The sequence below is a fragment of the Pongo abelii genome, chromosome 9, assembly GCF_028885655.2.
Source record: "Pongo abelii isolate AG06213 chromosome 9, NHGRI_mPonAbe1-v2.0_pri, whole genome shotgun sequence".
In the NCBI taxonomy this organism is placed as follows: Eukaryota; Metazoa; Chordata; class Mammalia; order Primates; family Hominidae; genus Pongo; species Pongo abelii.
In genome coordinates, this window is record NC_071994.2 from 39,198,846 (window position 1) to 39,217,576 (window position 18,731).

At 33.9% G+C, this 18,731-nt stretch overlaps 1 protein-coding gene across 3 annotated transcripts in view; it reads left to right on the forward strand.

Annotated features, from left to right (window-relative positions):
* KIF18A (kinesin family member 18A) overlaps nucleotides 1-18,731 on the forward strand; it is an 86,111-nt gene that overhangs the window by 995 nt on the left and 66,385 nt on the right. For all 3 annotated transcript variants that reach the window (XM_024255557.3, XM_024255558.3, XM_063728500.1), the window contains exons 2-6: nucleotides 9,262-9,632; nucleotides 12,268-12,425; nucleotides 15,332-15,436; nucleotides 16,113-16,223; nucleotides 18,136-18,333. In XM_024255557.3, the coding sequence (XP_024111325.1) occupies nucleotides 9,308-9,632; nucleotides 12,268-12,425; nucleotides 15,332-15,436; nucleotides 16,113-16,223; nucleotides 18,136-18,333 (897 nt within the window). In that variant the 5' untranslated portion in view covers nucleotides 9,262-9,307. The remainder of the gene's footprint in view (nucleotides 1-9,261; nucleotides 9,633-12,267; nucleotides 12,426-15,331; nucleotides 15,437-16,112; nucleotides 16,224-18,135; nucleotides 18,334-18,731) is intronic.

The following is an 18,731-nucleotide window of genomic DNA, read 5'->3' on the forward strand; positions in this document are numbered from 1 at the left end:
AATGGACTGATTTTGTGGCATAATATATACTTTAGATTATGGATAATTAGGTAGAAATTTAGGCACTCTACAGATTTTAATTTTTAGTGTCATTCCACGTCTAGCCTCCTGTTTCGTTTTTGGAAGATTTTTGTGAACTTTGATGCTAGAGAATGTGATATCCAATGACTAGATAGTGCTTCTTATTAAGTTCATATTTTGTAAGAACTATTTCAATAAACAAAGATTATCTACAAAGCACAATCACAAAGAAAAAAATTTTAAAAGATTATCTGCCTTTAATAGTAGTAATTAATCTCCTCTTCTATTATTTATTCATGTATTTGAGACAAAGTCTCGCTCTGTGGTCCAAGCTGGAGTGCAGTGACGTGATCGCCGCTCACTGCAACCTCCATCTCCCGGGTTCAAGCAATTCTTGTGCCTCAGCCTCCCGAGTAGCTGGGATTACAGGCATTTGCCACCACACTCGGCTAATTTTTGTATCTTTGGTAGAGACGGGGATTCACTATGTTGGCCAAGCTGGTCTCGAACTCCTGACCTCAAGCCATCTGCCCGCCTCGGCCTCCTAAAGTGCAGGAATTACAGGTGTGAGGCAGGGCACCCAGCCCTTCCTCTTCTATTATTGAAAAATATTTACAAATACATAATTTTTTATATTAAAAGTGCATCTTGTCCCATCATAGAAATACCCCAAATCAAGGGACACGATAAAAACGATTTTTTTTTTTTTTTTTTTTGCTGACAACTGTGAAAACTAAGAGGAAAAAAAATAGCTCAGCTGTCAGTGCCGGCCTTCCCTCCAGTTGAACTTTTTATTCTTCCCTGATGGTTGTAAGTTAGTGGGAGTAGTGCCCCCAAGACTGATATTCCAAAAAGAGCTTTAAGATGGATAAAGACTGTAGATGATAGTGTTGAGTATCGTTTTCAGTCCTATACAGTGTTTGTTGAATCTGAATCTAATTCAGGTTTGAGTTTGTATTTAATATAACTGTCACTCTACTTCTGTATCATTGTTTGGGAGCATTCTCTTCTGATTCCAGTAGAACCTAGCTGTTAAGAACATGGACTTTGGATTTGTACCCAGTAAGGAGTTTGTGTTTTATTCTTCTGGTGAGAAGTCATTGGAGACTTTAGAGCAGGTGAATGCCATGTGATGCATCACATGATCTGAATGCTTTTGATGAACGTATCAGTGAATATAATCAATGAATTAAATTTATTATAGTACTTTCATAAAATTAGGGGTGAATCTTTGACTGAATTGACTTATATTTGACATTTGGTTCCCCACTTGTTACGTCATCTTGGAAAAGTTACTTATCCTAAGGCTAAGTCTTTGTTTTTGTAAAATGGAAATACTACTACAACCTACCTTACGTGATTATTATAAGGATTGAATACAATGACGAATGTCAACTGTTTACTATAATGCATGAGACAGAGTGTACATACTCAAATGAAAAGCATTGTTGTTCATTATTAATAATTATTACCATATCAACCTAATCTAAGCATTGTTATAGAAAAGCATACTTATAGAGAATGGCCACTGTGTGATATCTGACAAGTACAGAGAAATCATAATCAGTTTTATTTTAACATTCAAGAGCTCCTGTGCCAGGCCGTGAGGTTTCTATCAAAGGTAAGCAAATACAAGAGAGTGGTACCAGAAGCTGAGTTTTGGGGGAAATAGGGAGATTTTGGTCAAAGGGTACACTTTAAGTTATAAGATAAATAAGTTCATGGCATTTAATGTACAGCATGAATGGTGATAGACGTATTAATTTAATTGTGGTAATCATTCCATAGTGTATAAGAATATGAGACCATCACATTGTACATCTTGATTTTATACAATCTTTGCCAATTAAATGTTTTAAAATTTCTAAAAAAGTAAGCAATATATATATTTTTAACTTCTATAAGAAAATTTCTGAGGATTATATATTTACATCAGGGAGAGTAGTGATTAAGTACTTGGCCTTTAGATTCAGTCAGTCTGAGTTCAAATCCCATGTCATGTGCTTCCTCAGTTGTGTGACTTTAGCCAGTTAGTTTCTCTGTGCTACACTTTCTCCCTTAATAAAATAGGAATGACAATACAGGGTTTATGTCGTAGGTTGTTATGACAATTTAATAAGAGTATGTCAATTGTTAGTACATTTCTATTTGTGGGATATGAGCTCAATAGAAAATATAACTTGTTGTTACTAACTTACATGTTGCGATTAAGGTAAATTTTAATAGTGGTTTTGTTGTTGTTGTTTGTCTGTTTTGAAATAAAAATACCTAGACCTTGTTTAAAATTTAAATATTACAAAAGAGTATGAAATGGAAAATAAACCTGTCTCTCACTCAGACCTTCATATTTCCCCTCTATAGGGAAAGTGGTATTATCAATTTCTTGTGTACCCTTCTGGGAATGACCATGCATATACATATATATCTTTTAAAAATACAAATGGTAACATGCTATAAGTCTATTAAAACTGTACTGGTTTATTCATTCATTTATTCAACAAGTATATATTCGGTCCTAAATATTTGACAAGCAGTGTCCTAGGTGCTGGTGTACAGATGAACTCTGTGCTCTCACAGTGCTTACATTCTAGAGGGAAAACAAACAATAAATATGTAACCAGATAATATATACTTTCCAATCAGTGCTAAATTCGAGAAAGAAAAATAAAACTAGTAAGGGATTGGAGAAGCAAAGGCAGGGTGACACAATTTTGGATAGATTCTTTAGGGAAAGCCTCTGTAAAGTGGCATTTGAACAGAGACCTGAATAATGAAGTGAGGGATTACAATTTGCAAATATCTGGAGGTAATGCCTGCCAGTAAGCAAAAATACAAAAGCCAGGAGGCCAAAACAAGACTGAAGTGTTTTAGGAATGCTAAGAAAGTCATTGCAGCTGAAGCAGAATAATGAAGTGGGGAGACAGCAGTAGAAGTCATTGTCAGAGAGGTAGGCAGGGCCATATGTGGAATTTATAGGCCATGGTAAGGAGTTTGTATTTTATTCTTATGATGAGAAGTCATTGGATAGTTTGAAGCAGGTAAATGACATGCAATACATATCATGATCTGAATGCTTTTGAAGAAAGTATCAGTGCATACAATCAATGAATCAAATAAAATTTATTGTACTTGCATAAAATTAGGGGTGAATCTTTAATCTGGGATGAGCACTAGCTACATATGTTATAAGTTAAAAATTGACCTGTTCAACTTGGCTTATTACCATGCAAGTATTCAGGATAAATAGATTTTAATACCTCATTAAACATTGCAGAGGCATGAGCTGTTCTACATAAATGAATCTTCCAGAAAATTGAATATTAGCTTTGCTAAGTAATAAAGTATTTTAACCACACTCAATGATGAAAATAAAACATGATCTTGCCATTTCTTTAATTTTCTAAACGAGAAATTGGGAACATTATTTCTTTCTTATTTTTTTCTTTTTGACGCCTCAGGGTTCTCATTGTGATTGCCTGTTTTTGTCAACTATTGTACTGTAATATGTTGTTTCTCTTGGAGGTATACATTTTCTGTTTCCCTCTACTCTAAATGAGTAAATTGCTTTTTGGGGTCTGTGAGCATTTTCTATAGTTTATTAATTCATTCATTGGTATATTTGAAAATTTACTATATACTAGACTGTCTATGAGAGAATAGGGATATAAAGTAAAATCTATTAACTATCATTTCTTATTCTCTTATACCCTTTTCTAATCGTGCATAATAATCATAAAATTTTGGAGCTAGAAAAAGACCTTCCATATCATATAATCTAACCCTTTTGTTTTATACATTAGCAAGTGAAGCCCCTTCCTTAGCCCCTTCATTCTTCTTTTTTGATACCCTACTCCCTCTAGACTAGACAAATATTCTTCTTCAGGTTTAGTATCTATTATATAAAATGCTTGGTACCAGAAGTTTTTTTGAATTTTGGAATTTTTTTTTTTAATTTTTGCATTGTGCTTACTGGTTGAGGATCTCTAATCTGAAAATCCAAAATATTGTAATGAGCATTTCCTTTGAGTGTCATGTTGGTGCTCACAAAGTTTTAGATTTTGGATTTTCAAATTCGGAATGCTCAACCTGATTAATGAACAATCATGTTGGAAGTATTTGTCTTTCATGTTTTAGTTCCACCAATGAAATCCTACCAGTTTACTCTTTTGATTCTGTTCAGTAAATACCACTTAGGAGTAGATATGACAAAATTGATCAGAGGCTATAATACTATCTTCTGAACAGCTGTCTGAAAAGAATTTCTGAATCCACACATTCTTGCGCAGATAACAATATTTAGGCTTTCCTTTTGCTGCTTCATATTAAACATGGCTAAAGAATTTACTCTCTCTGTGCCTTATTCAGAATCCACTAAATGCTCATTTCTTTTAGTCAGCCATCCTAGAAAACAAAGAAGGCACCACTTAATAATGTAGGAACGATCTCATTAATTCCTGCAGATGTAAGTATATTTGAACTTAGATTAATTTTTACATTTGATGATTCTGTTGACCTTAGGCATTTTTATTAAGAAAATTCTATCCACATATTTGTTTTTAAAAGGTAGGGAAATACATGATACTTTAAAAATTAACATCCATGTCTTTGTTAAAATATGCAACTAGTTGTGAAACAAAGTTATATTTGACATTATACTTAAACTCTGTTGACTAAAAGAGTCAAACTCTGTAAAATATTTGAAGAGATTTATTCTGAGCCAAATATGAGTGACCGTGGCCCATGACACAGTCCTCAGGAGGTCCTGAGAGCATGTGCCCAAAGTGGTCAGGGTACAGCGTGGTTTTATATATTTTAGAGAGGCATGAGACATCAATCAAATACATTTAAGAAATACATTGGTTTGGTTCAGAAAGGTGGGACAACTCAAAGCGGGGGCTTCCAGGCTATAGGTAAATTTAAACATTTTCTGGTTGACAATTGGTTGAGTTTGTCTAAAGACCTGGGATTGATAGAAAGGAATGTTCAGGTTAAAGATAATTGTGGAGACCAAGTTTTATTTTGCAGAGGAAGCTCTCAGCAAACTTCAGAGAGAGAGAGCAGGTTGTAAAATGTTTCTCCGTAGAGCTAAAAGGATGCCTGGCTTTTAGGTGATTATCTACTGGATCTGCAAAGAAAAGAGGAAAACAAAGAGGGAAGGGGATTCTCTATAGAATGTGGATTTTTCCGACAAGAGACTTTGCAGGGCAATTTGAAGACTTGGCAAGTAAATATATTTTGGGGGTTAAATATTTTTTCTTTGTCTTGTAACGTTATGCCAGAGTCAGATCGAAAAGCAAGTCACAATATACGGGGTCAAATAAAACACATCTGATGAAAATCCATGATTTATAGGGCGTGACTCCCCAGACCCCTTAGGTAGGAATTTGGGCAAAATGAAAAATCAGAGTTTAGTCCTCACTCCTTTAGGTAATTGTCCAAATTTCTCCCTGGAATGTTACTTAAATAATCCCCTCATTATAGTCTTATAAAGCACTGTTAACCTTTTCCCTATGATAGCACTTGTCAAAGTTATACCTTTACATGTTTGTTTCAATATTTTATTAATATCTGTTTCCCTCACTACACTGTAAATAATAATAGCAAACATTTGTAGTTCATACTCTGTACAAAGTATTGTTCTAAGTGTGTAATCTTTACAACTTTATGAGGTAGGTACTGTTGTTAGTCTTACTTTACAGATGGGGAAGCTGAGCCACAAGGAGGTTAAGTAACTTATCCACTATCACTGTCAGTACGTCATAGAGCTTGGATTTTAACCTAGGCTGCCTGGCTCCAACATGTAATAGTTGTCATGAATTAATTAACTAATTAATTAGGGAGGGATATCCTCCAGCCTTGAGAGTCTAAGGTTTATTTTGAAATAATCACTTAGTATTTTATGTTTACTTTGTTAACACTTTCATTTATGTATATTTAATCTATCATTTAAAAATAGTATATCTGTTAAAATATTGTTGAATATTTCTAAAAGCTTTTAGAAATGTGTGTAGGAGATAGTTTTTGTTATCACAAGGAATATGGGACACTGCTGGCCTTTAATAGACGGGGGAGAAATGCCAAACATCCTCTAATAGGGCAGTTCTAAATGCCCTATAACAGGGCAGTTCTAAGCAAGGAAGAATTGGCCTACCCAAAGTGCTAGTCATAAGCCCATTGAGAAAAACTCAAAGATGAACTCAGTCTCTTTGGCAAGAAGAAGCAGGAGTGGGGCAGATAGGAAGAGAATTGATATTTACTGAATACCTTAATACTTATCTCTTTTAGTCTTTGCAACAAACATTGAGGTATTATTATCTCTTTTATACAAATAGAAACTTGAGACTCATGGGGTTAAGTAATTTGTCCAAGGTCATAAAAAGTGAGGTGTAGGTGCTTTGTGACACTTGGCTAGATGGAAGCTCAGGGATGAAAAACAAAGTAGTAATTCACCTGGGACCTGACTTAGAATCCAAATGACCATCCCTTCCTTTTCAGTATTCTATTTTTGGCTAAAGACAGAGTCCTAAAAAGGCAAAGATATGTCTAGCATCTACTGTTTTTAGATTCCTTTGAATTCTGTCCGAAAGTATATGGCTAAGTGGTTTTGTGACATATTTCAGCTTGAATATTGCTATTTCTCCCATTTAAAAAAAATACAAACAAAACATGTTGACACCTCCCCCTTCACTCACACCATTTTTCTCCTCCCTTTGGAACAGCCCTTTCCATATACCTTGTCTCTGGATCTTCTCCTTTCGGGTTTTTTCCCCACTACTGCCCCAAAATTGCTTTTCTCGATGGCCTCTGTGTTACTAAATCCCATGGTTAATTCTCAGTAAGTACTTGACCTATTAGCAGTATTTAACACAATAGATCGCTGTTTCCTCCTTCATTTAGGATTTCCCAAAAGTTTTTAAAGCTTAATACTGCATTAAGACAGGACAGCCTTTATTTTCTTATTTTCTTAACTTCTACCTGTCCTGACATTTCCACCTGGATGTCTGTCAAAACTCTGAGACTTAAGCTATCCAAAACTGAACTCCTGATCTGACCCTGCCTCCCACCACTCCCCGTCCTGCCGAAAAAAAGCCCTGCTTCTTATTTCCATCTCAGTTGGTGACTACTTTATCCTTCTAACTCTCAAGCCAAAAACCTTGGAGTTATTCTTCAATTCTGTCTCTCTCTTTCACTCTACATCTACCTGTCAGTAAATTCTGTCACCTTTACCCTCAGAATACACCCATAATCTGACCACTTACCACCTCTGCTGCCACTACCCTATTCTGAGCTGACAGAGTTGTCTCTTGTCTACATTACTTCAATAGGCTAGTCTATTATATTATCCACATAGCAGTGAGAGTGACAGATTATGTCACTCCTGTGCTCAAAACGACTTCCAATTGTTCTTTGTCTTACTCAGAGTACAAGCCAAAGTTCTTTTAATGGCCTCCATTTCTCCTCTCATGTCTTACTATACTCCCCTTTGCTCACTCCATTCTGGCCAACATATGAAGTAGCACCCTGGGTCTTTCTCTCTATGGGGAAACGCTTCCTACAATACCTGTATGACTAACTCCCTCACCTCCTTCAAGTCCTTACTTAAATGTTGTTTTGGGTGAATTTATTATTTTTGTCTCTTTTATTTTAACTTACAAATGACAAAAAAAAAGGTGTAAGTTTGTAGGATACAATGTAATGTTTTGATACATATGTACATAATGGAATGAGCATATCAGGCTAATTAACATATCCATCATCTCACATACCATTTTTTTGTTGTGAGAACATTTAAAATGTACTCTTAGCAATTAACCATGGTCACCTTGCTGTGCAATAGATCACCAAAACTATTCCTCTTGTATAACTGAAACTTTGTACCCTTTGACCAACATTTCCCGTTTTACCACCCACCCCACCCTCCTCAGCCTCTGGTAACCATTACTCTACTTCTCTGTGTTCATATTTTTAGATTCTGCATATAAGTGAGATCATGTGATATTTGTCTTTTTGTGCCTGGCTTATTTTACTTAGCATAATGCCCTCTAGATTCATTCATGTCATCATAAATGACAGAATTTTAGTCTTTTTTAAGGCTGAATAGTATTTCATTGAGTGCATATAGCATTTTTTCAATCTATTCATCTGTTGATAGGCACTTAGATTGTTTATATATCTTAGTTATTGTGAATAATGTTGTAGCGAACATGGCAGGGCAAATATCTCTTCAACATACTGATTTTAATTCCTTTGGATATATACTCAGAAGTGGGATTGTAGGATAGTCCTAAGTCTCTCACCTCCTTTTGGTCCTTACTCAGATCTTGTTGTTTTGGGGTGTTTTGTTTTGTGGTTTGGTTTTTTTGTTTTTGTTTTTGTTTTTTGTTTTTTTTTTGGTTTTTGGGTCTTCAGATTCTATTTTCTGGATAGATGAGACTTCCAAATTATTGATCTTTATTACTTTGTTTACTTTTCCTCTTTGCATGTGAACCAGTCATAAAATCATACCATGATTTTTAAACCTGCTATCATTGATTCCTTAAACTTGCACACAATTAGAAAGCAGAGACTAGGATCTATATTCAGAGACTAGGTCTCTGAATACACCAAAGAGCCTATGCCATCTCTATCACCTTCAGACCTGAGCAAGCTAGTTGAATGCATCCTTGGAACTATTTTTAACCCTATGGGCCTCTGAGATACAGGTAGAGACCAGCCTGGATGTATCACTTTCCACTGCCAAGGGGCTTGCAGCCAAGATCACTTTTACTAAAAATAGTTCACAAGCTAAGGCTCTCCAATCATACCTTGATATGGTTCTGAGAGATCCTTTTCTATTCATTCCCATGACCTAAGCTAAAATAGTGCTGGAGGGCTTGTGAAAATCAAATCTGGGCTTTAGGATAGCATATCTGTGATTATATATGGTTCAGCTATAGTATTTGAGTTTAAGCCAAATATCTTACTAATATTTCAGGTAAAGAGATTTTTATCATAGTTTTGTGTATGTATGTGCCATTTAATTGTTTGTTTTAGGGTACTTAAGTGCATATGTGTGTATGTGTGCATATATTTGTGTGTGTGTGTTGTGTGTGCGTACGTATATATGTATTTTTCCCCCAGTGTTTACGTAGTGAGTGAAACAGAATTATTAATATCTTTTTTGAATGAATACTACATGCCAGTTGTTTTGCATGAAAGTAAAAACTGATATTAAAACTTTATTTTCTTTTTTAATTTCAGAGAAGTATTCAAGCATTTATACAGATAGGAATCAAGATAATCAACAATGTCTGTCACTGAGGAAGACCTGTGCCACCATATGAAAGTAGTAGTTCGTGTACGTCCGGAAAACACTAAAGAAAAAGCAGCTGGATTTCATAAAGTGGTTCATGTTGTGGATAAACATATCCTAGTTTTTGATCCCAAACAAGAAGAAGTCAGTTTTTTCCATGGAAAGAAAACTACAAATCAAAATGTTATAAAGAGACAAAATAAGGATCTTAAATTTGTATTTGATGCCGTTTTTGATGAAACGTCAACTCAGTCAGAAGTTTTTGAACACACTACTAAGCCAATTCTTCGTAGTTTTTTGAATGGATATAATTGCACAGGTATTTGTTTCAATTTGGGATTTAATTTCTCTATCCGATTTCACTTTTGCATTAGGAGGGACATCTGCTTGACCCTTCTAAATATAATCAAATTTAAGGAGCTTGTATGCTAAAAATTCTTAAATTCAATAGACTTGAACTGTAAATATAGACTTTCTTTGAAATTTTAGTTATCATATATAACTTATATATCATTTGTAAACCTTTCTCTTCCAGGGCCTTACTGTGGCCCCTATAGACATCTGTCCTTTCAGTTGCCCATGTTATTAAACCACATGCTTATTGCAATTAACATCAGTTTCCTCATAATCTGTTTTTATAACTTTTCCTACAGCTTACCTATGTAATTATCTATTCTTGGACAGTAGTCAGACATTTCTGAACATTTGACAGTTTCTTTGCAGCAGTTTTTCTTCATGGCACATTGAAATAAAAATGTTTAAGTTGGCGAAGGATAGGAGGAGACTGAGGATCAAAAAACTACCTATGGGGTACTACACTCCTTACCTGAGTGATGAAAAAATCTGTACACTAAACCCCGCAGCATGCAATTTACCCATGTAACAAACCTGCATTGTACCCCCAAACCTAAAATAAAAATTGGAAAGGGGGTAAAAGTGTTAAGATTCCATGTTAATTATTTCATGCCCTTTAGCCCATTGTTAGCCCAAGAAGCAACTTTAGTGCTTTTTTTGGCCTTCAAGAAAGCCATATTGATTTCCTTAAAAAAAAAAAAAAAAAAAAAAAAAAAGAGAGATACCCAGGATGCAAAATGGCCAGTTATTCAGTGCTTACCAGGCACTAAACACCATTATTAATATCTTATTTTTGTAATTATTAGTATTTATGACATTTTCTCCAAGACAGCTCACAACTATAACATGTTTCACTGTCTTTTCCTGATTTATTTCAGTTTTATCATGGAAGACATACCCTCTTGGTCAAGTAAGGATGGAATGTGGTTTATTGATTGATACTACTGTGATTCCCATTTTTCAGAAGATATTCTTTTCCTCATTCATGAAACTTCATATGTCTCTAGAGATTTTGAAATCTTCTTAACTCTAAGAAAAAAAGTAGACTCTCTATCAAACTACTATTGAATTTTTGGTTTCTTTTTGGCTTTCTTTATATTCTTACCCTGTCTTTAAGACAGCTTAAGAATAAGCCATCTTAAACCTTCCTTATATACCAGCTTACATAAAATAGAACAAAGTAAAATATACACCATGTTAATTCATCCTACTGAAAAGTATTTTTGTGGTTTGTTAACATTTGGTTTAGCAGACAGATTGAATTTATAAAAATATTTTCAACCAGTAATGATATGAGAAGTTATTGCCTTAACTGATTATTGTATTGGGTATTTACCATATGTAATTCACAGAGTGGATTTTTTTCTTTATTTTTGTCTTTTTTTTTTTTTTTTGACGAAGTCTTGCTGTGTTGCCCAGGCTGGAGTGCGCTGGTGCAATCACAGCTCACTGCGGCCTCAACCTGCTAGGCTTAAGCAATCCTCCCATCTCAGCCTCCTGAATAGCTGGACTACAGGAATGAGCTACTGCCCTCAGCTAATTTTTTGAAAATTTTTGTGGATACAAGGTCTCACTGTGTTGCCCAGGCTGGTCTCAAACTCCTGGGCTCAAGCAATCCTCCCACCTTAGCTGTCCAAAGTACTGGGATTATAGGGATGAGCCACTGAGCCTGGCCCACAGAGTGGATTTTTTATACATTTGAAGAAACACATGACTTTCTTGTACTGAATAGAATCTTGGAAACAAAGTAATTCACCTAAAACAAAAACTTAAAAAGGAATCTTATAAATGGCATCTATCTGGTATTTATTCAAGTACCTGCTTTGTGGCAAGTGATTTGTTAGGTGCTAAGGATACATGGCCTCTGCCTTGGTGGAGCACTCAATTGGAAATACAGTGTGATACATGCCAGAAGAGAGGGATGTGGATATGCAATACATACTAAGGGCTGAAGTGAAAGAGTGGGTGTGTCTGCCTAGGACAATGAGGGAAGGCAGAGAAAAATGATATTTGTGCTGAGCATTTAGAAGCAGGTGGAAGTTTTCCAGCTGGATCAAGTAGAGGGACTCCTCAGAACAAAGACAGCAGAGTAGAAAGGAGCAGCAAATGCTGAGAGTATTGAATAATTAAGTATCCCTAGATCACAGCAAGGAAGCAGTAGGCTGGCAAAATAAGCAGGCACCCTCTGAGTGTTTTGTAATATTCCAAAGTGAGGAATTTGAACTTATGTAAACCTGGAACAATTAAGAAGGTTTAACATATTCCAATTTCTTTTTCATAAAGATGACTACAAATTGCAAAGGATAAAGAAGATGGAAGATGAAGACTAATCTGTAGGGAGATTTTAAGATTGCTTTGAAAGAGTAGTTGTTAGAGTGGGGGGCCGGGGGTAGTGATACCATTTATCAGAATAAAGAATATAGGAGTAAGAGTAGATTTGTGGTAACATTCCCAGGTTTTAAGGATAAGACTATAATTTTGGATTTGTAGGGTTTAAAGATACTGTTCAGGATATCCAGATGGAACTATCCACTAGATAATAGATATAATAGAGTTATATGTCATAACAAAGAGTTTTGATCCCTTTCTTAAAAACTCAGTACTTGCCTATGGTGCCACTGGTGCTGGGAAGACCCACACTATGCTAGGATCAGCTGATGAACCTGGAGTGATGTATCTAACAATGTTACACCTTTACAAATGCATGGATGAGATTAAAGAAGAGAAAATATGTAGTACTGCAGTTTCATATCTGGAGGTAAGTTGGCAATTTAGATTAATCAATAGTTTTGGGAAATCATTGACATGATTCATTCAAATGATTTTATTATATAAGAGTTTTCCAGTGAATAGATAAAATCATTAAAATTCCTTGTCTTGAATATTTGTTATGCATCTTTCTCTGTTAATTTTTTTTTTTTTTTTTACTTTGGCAAAATTTCAGACTTATAGAGAAGTTGCAACAATAGTACAAAGAACTTCCAGATACTCTTCATACAGATCCCCCATATGTTAATGTTTTACTGCATTTGCTTTCTATGTGTGTGTATACATTTCTTTCTTTCCGAGCTAGGTTGCAGACTTGTAAAAACAGGACTTTTTAAAAATAACTGCTAAATAGGTACCAAAATCAGGAAATTAGCAATGATACAATATAATTATCTGTAGATCTTAGTGACATTTTGCTAGTTATTTCATTAATACCCTTTACTGTAAAAGAAAATGGTATTCAGTTGTTATATCTCTTTAGTCTCGTTAATCTGTAATTTTTTGTCTTTTATAACACTGCCATAAAAATCCTCAGGTTGGATTTATCATGATTAGATTCAGATTATGCACTGACAGTAACACAAGCAAAGTGATGTTCACTTCTTACTGCATCAAAAAAGGCTTAAGCCGTTGATTAGTCCCCATACTGGGAATGTTAACTTTGATCAGTTTTATTGTGCTGTGGTCTGTAGAGTTTCTCCACTTTGAAGATACGTTTTACCATTTATAATTAGTAAGTACTATGTATGTAGACAATGTAAATATTCCTTACTCCTCAAACTTTTATCTATTGGTGTTAGTATCCACTGATGATTGGTGACTGAATCAATTACTATCATGATGGTAGATGATGGTGATTTTTAAATTCCATCATTTCTTGTACATTTCTTTATTGACTTTCTACTATAAGGAAGAGTTTTCCCCTTATTATATCAGCCTCATGCATTTTTACTTTATTGAGTAGATTATAATCCCTTTCTGTAATAATTTTTTGTATGTTCAAATTGTGTAAGATTTGGCTAGTTGAGGCTTCTTCATGTTATCTCTTGTGTCCTTTTGAAATACCCCATCATTTTTTGAGACCTTCTACCCTCTTAATAGTCAACAAGTGGTAACTAAGTGGCAGACACTCTAACTTTGCTTTCAAATAGTGTTTCAGAAACCAGTACAGAAACATAAAATCCCTGATTTCATTGCCTATTTATTTCTGGTGCCAGAAGATTTCTCTCTTATTAACATCTTGTAGTTTGGTCTCTACTGAGAATTTCTTCCAAAGATTGATTAAAATCATATATGTTGCTAAAAATTTCTTCATTAGAACTTATAGATAAAAAAGAAGTAAAATTCATTTTCTTTGGTTGGTTAACTATGAAAAGAATTGTTCTGAACTCAGTTAGGAAAAGAGGGTGCCAGCATTCATTATTTTTTCCTTAGATCCTTTTTATAATTGGGAGAATTTTAAAGTTTGGTTATTTTCACAATTTTTATTTTTTCTTTTAATCTGCTTTCATATTATTAATGATAAGGCAGTGTATAATATGGTTTTCTACTCAAGCTGTGCACGAGAATTGCCTATAGAACTTTTTAAAAATAGGCCTAGGCCTCACACTTTGGATATTTTAATTTAGTAGGTCTGGGGTGTGGCTGAGGCATCTGTGTTTTTTAAATGCTCCCTGGTGAGTGTCATACATAGACCAGCTTGAGGGCAATTATTCTAATTTTTGATTTGTTATGATTGAAGTGGGTAAGGGGAAGCAATAGTAAAGTGACTGCTGCTCATCAAAAAGGTATGATTAAAAAATATTTCTTCATATTATCATTTTACTACTTTTAAGGGTTTATTACATTCTAATGCCTGTCATTCATTGTAGAGAATTGTACCAGCAATGAATTATCACTATGAGCTACTTATTAGAACACAGAAGGAAATAACACAAAATAATTTTTTAGAGACTAAATTTTGTTATTTTTTTTCTTAAATCTTGTCAGTAATAGTTGTAATTGTCATTTGGTTAGCAAGTAATAAACTTTATACCTTTAATAAATTCATAAAGTCGGGTCACTAGTACTACATAGAAATGTGTGTTACTTATAAAAATTACTTTTTAAAAAATGGCCAGAGATATAAACTACAGATATGTATTCAGTATGATGCAGTAGAGTGAAGCTGTCTAGGCTCCAGTTCCTACTCTGCTAATACCTTTATGACCATGGACAAATCATTTAACCTCTCAGAGTCTTAGTTCCCTCATCATTCAAACTGGTCTCCTTTTGAAATTTATTATTAGTAATTATATGTCAAAATTAATGTAATTGAAGGATAGTTGAAACAAATACCACCTGTCCTTGAGTATGGGTTTTCTGTAACATTTAAGCTCTAAAATTTCAAAAGTTTGGACTACTTGGACATTGTGAAATAATAGATATCTTCCACAGTAAGAACCATGCCATCTCCATACAACCTGCATTTCCCAGAGTTTCCCAGTACCGTGTGTTCCATACATTTCCTGAAAAATAAGAAAATGCACTTCAGCTATCTTACTTATCTCTGTTTCACCGTAGTCATCAAGGCAGGAATTATGAGTGAGGGGATAATGACTCCAACTTTAAGTTTCAATTTCAAACCTAGGTAATCAAACTCTTCAATTTTCTGGAATGATAGAAAATTAATGGCAACATGAGACTACACAATGTCCAAGTAGTCCAAACTTTTGAAATTTTAGAGCTTAAATGTTACAGAAAACCCATACTCAAGGACAGAGTGAATAAAAGTGAGGTGCTGCTTGTCTTTAGGATAAAATTCTAATAACTTTAAATCAGCAGTGTATGTGTGATGTAATCACCGTTTTTTTTTCTTTTTTACATCAATGCTAAAGCAGTTCTTTTTATTTTAAGGTATATAATGAACAGATTCGTGACCTCTTAGTAAATTCAGGGCCACTTGCTGTCCGGGAAGATACCCAAAAAGGGGTGGTCGTTCATGGACTTACTTTACACCAGGTATGTATATAAACATCTTTTTCCCTGTTAGAATAGCAAATGTGACTATTAAGCTATTTTCATCAGCCATGCACTTACTTTCTATCCTGTTTGAGAAAAAAAAAACTAATGAGGTACAGAATTTAAATGAGTAGGGTATATTTTTAGTCTTATTTTGTTTTCTTTTAAAATACTGAGTGAACTTTTTAAAAACATTTTTTAAATTTTATTCTTAAATTTTAATCTACGTATGTATGTATGTATGTATGTGTGTATGTATGTATGTATTTATTTTGTGACCGGGCTATGAGACTGGCTAATTTTTGTATTTTTGGTAGAAAGCGGGATTTCACCATGTTGTTCAGGCTGGTCTCGACCTCTGGGGCTCAAGCCATCTGCCTGCCTTGGCCTCCCAATGAGTGAGCTTTTCTTTCAAAAATCTGCTTGAACATTTAATGTCGTATTATTCTACTTAATATAGAGACTAGACTCCGCTCCTGAGAAACTAGATTTTATCTTTTATTCTTCATATAAACACACACAATACTAAGCAGATGAGACACAGTATTTAATAGGATTGAATTTATAGAAAACATTTTCTTTTACCTTTAAATCTTTTTGTTTTTTGAACATTCATTGAAAAATTTAAAGATACATTGCTGATTTTTAAATTTTTCTTCTACTTTAACTTCTCCAGCCCAAATCCTCAGAAGAAATTTTACATTTATTGGATAATGGAAACAAAAACAGAACACAACATCCCACTGATATGAATGCCACATCTTCTCGTTCGCATGCTGTTTTCCAAGTAAGAGGCCACTAGACTATCACTTTTAAAATTGAATTTAAAATAAATGAAGCTAAATTCATGAATCATCATTTTCATACATGTGAAAAAAATCTGTCTGTACACTTCACTTGTCAGTACTTTCCTTACTTTATAGCTTTGAGAAGTTTCTCTCACCAAGAGTATTTATAATTGAGATGCTTAAAACAAAAATACAAAATTTCTACCTTTGTAAACATATAGGAGGATAAAGTTGTAGTAATAAAAGTTGTTTTGTTTTTGCTGAAAATATTTAATCTTTCCAATAGATAATCTTATATTCACAGTAAAATTTATCTCTATAAATCTAGACTTATAGAACTAATAATTTGGGAACATACTGATTCATCTTTAAAAGATTTCACCATAAGGACCGTGTAAATAGTCGCATTCCTTAAGGAAGTATGATTCAGTTGGCACAGTACGTCTTAGGAATACAATTCCAGAAAGAGCTAAAGCATAGGTTAATAGCTATTATTTCTGATAGTATCTAGTCCTTTTAATATCCAAATGATAATATAAAGCTTCTTTTAGTATTATGCCATCTGAGATACATCTTATAAGAAAGAAATTGTTATAGTTGAAAGAACTGATATTGAAGGCAATCAAACCATTCATATAGTCCCTGGTCAACAAAAATTTCATTAATCTTTTTTGTTCTTACCACTGACTCTTCGGCTATTAATAGTCTTGAGAGAAATGTTTCTCTGTGAAACTGAGATGTCTCTGAAATGTCTTAGATCCTGCTTTATAAAAAAATTTAATAAATGGGTTTATAATTAAGTAATATCTTACTTTCCTCATCTTTTGTTTGCCACCTAATGTAGTTCAGATAATTCTTACACAGTAGCTTAAAATATTTGAATAAATTATGCTTTACTAGGCAGTTGAAAATGACAAATAGACTTTACTGTATAGTCATGTATAGTCATGTGCTGCATAACGACATTTCAGTCAACAACAGTCCACATATACAACAGTGGTCCCATAAGATTACAACAGAGCTGAAAAGTTCCTATTCATCTAGTGATGTCATACTTATCATAATGTTGTGGCGTAACACATTACTCAAATATTTGTGGTGATGTTGGTGTAAACGAACCTGCACTGCCAGTCATATGAAAATATAGTACATACAATTATGTACAGTACATGAGACTTGGTAATAAATGACTGTGTTACTGGTTTATGTATTTACTTTTTATTGTTATTTTAGAGTATGCTCCTACTTATTACCCCAAAAGCAGTCTGCTACATTCTGTTTACCAAGTCTGTGGATTTTATCATTTTCTCTCGTGTTTGATTTATGATATTTTCACAATAAGGAAATCACCTAACAGTGCATTTCTCAGAAAGTAGCTGTGTTGTTAAGTGATGCAAGACTGTACTACCTTTTCTATATATGATATTTTAATTATTAGGACGTATACAAGTTTGGGGGATTACAATAAATTTACTGTTCAGTTTGGATCAAGATTCAAATTCAGCTTCTCTTGAGGGGCAATCTCTAGATACATGCAAGGCATTCTAACGAGTAGCTTTGGCTTTTTCTTAGGAACATTATTTCTATAGGACCTGTGTTTCTAACCATCACCTCTGATAATTCCATGTCCTGGTTCAAGGGGTACCAGAATACAAATGGAAGTTTTGATCTTCTATCAGGTCAAGAGTTATTTTTCCTCTGGTACACATATAGAAAGTCTTTTCATTTTTATATTTTTCTCAGCTATAGTGATTACTTCTAGTGCTCTTAAATATCAATTAGATTATACCTTGTTCAGATGTTTTTTAAAATGAAAATAATTTTGATTTTGTGCTCTATTAAAATATATATTTCCCTTTTAATTTTGTTAAATCTTATCCTCATTTTTTTCTATTTTGTAATTTCAAAAAGATTTACTTGCGACAACAAGACAAAACAGCAAGTATCAATCAAAATGTCCGTATTGCCAAGATGTCACTCATTGACCTGGCAGGATCTGAGCGAGCAAGTACTACTGGTGCTAAGGGGACCCGATTTGTAGAAGGCACAAATATTAATAGATCACTTTTAGCTCTTGGGAATGTCATCAATGCCTTAGCAGATTCAAAGGTAGGCATTATATGTTTATTTGTTAAATAGTTTGAAATATTGAAATAGATAAGAAAGATACTATTTAATATGATTTTGTTTTAAACGTTTGGTATATATCACATTTCAAGGGTATATCAGTAATGTTAATATATAGATCAAAGACCTCAGAAAACCTAGTGTATTAAACTGATTTTTATTTCTTTTTTAATTTCCAGTTTTATAATCAGAATTGGTTAAATGGAAAGTAATGAATACCAGATTGATAGTTAATATTTTATGGTACATTCTCATCACTTATTTTGAACTTGGTTTTTAAAGTGATCACTACACAGCAAACATGATAATTAAACTGGCATGAAGACAAACTAACCGTATTTTTAAAAAACTAAATTCTGTTGTTTAGTATTTTATATATT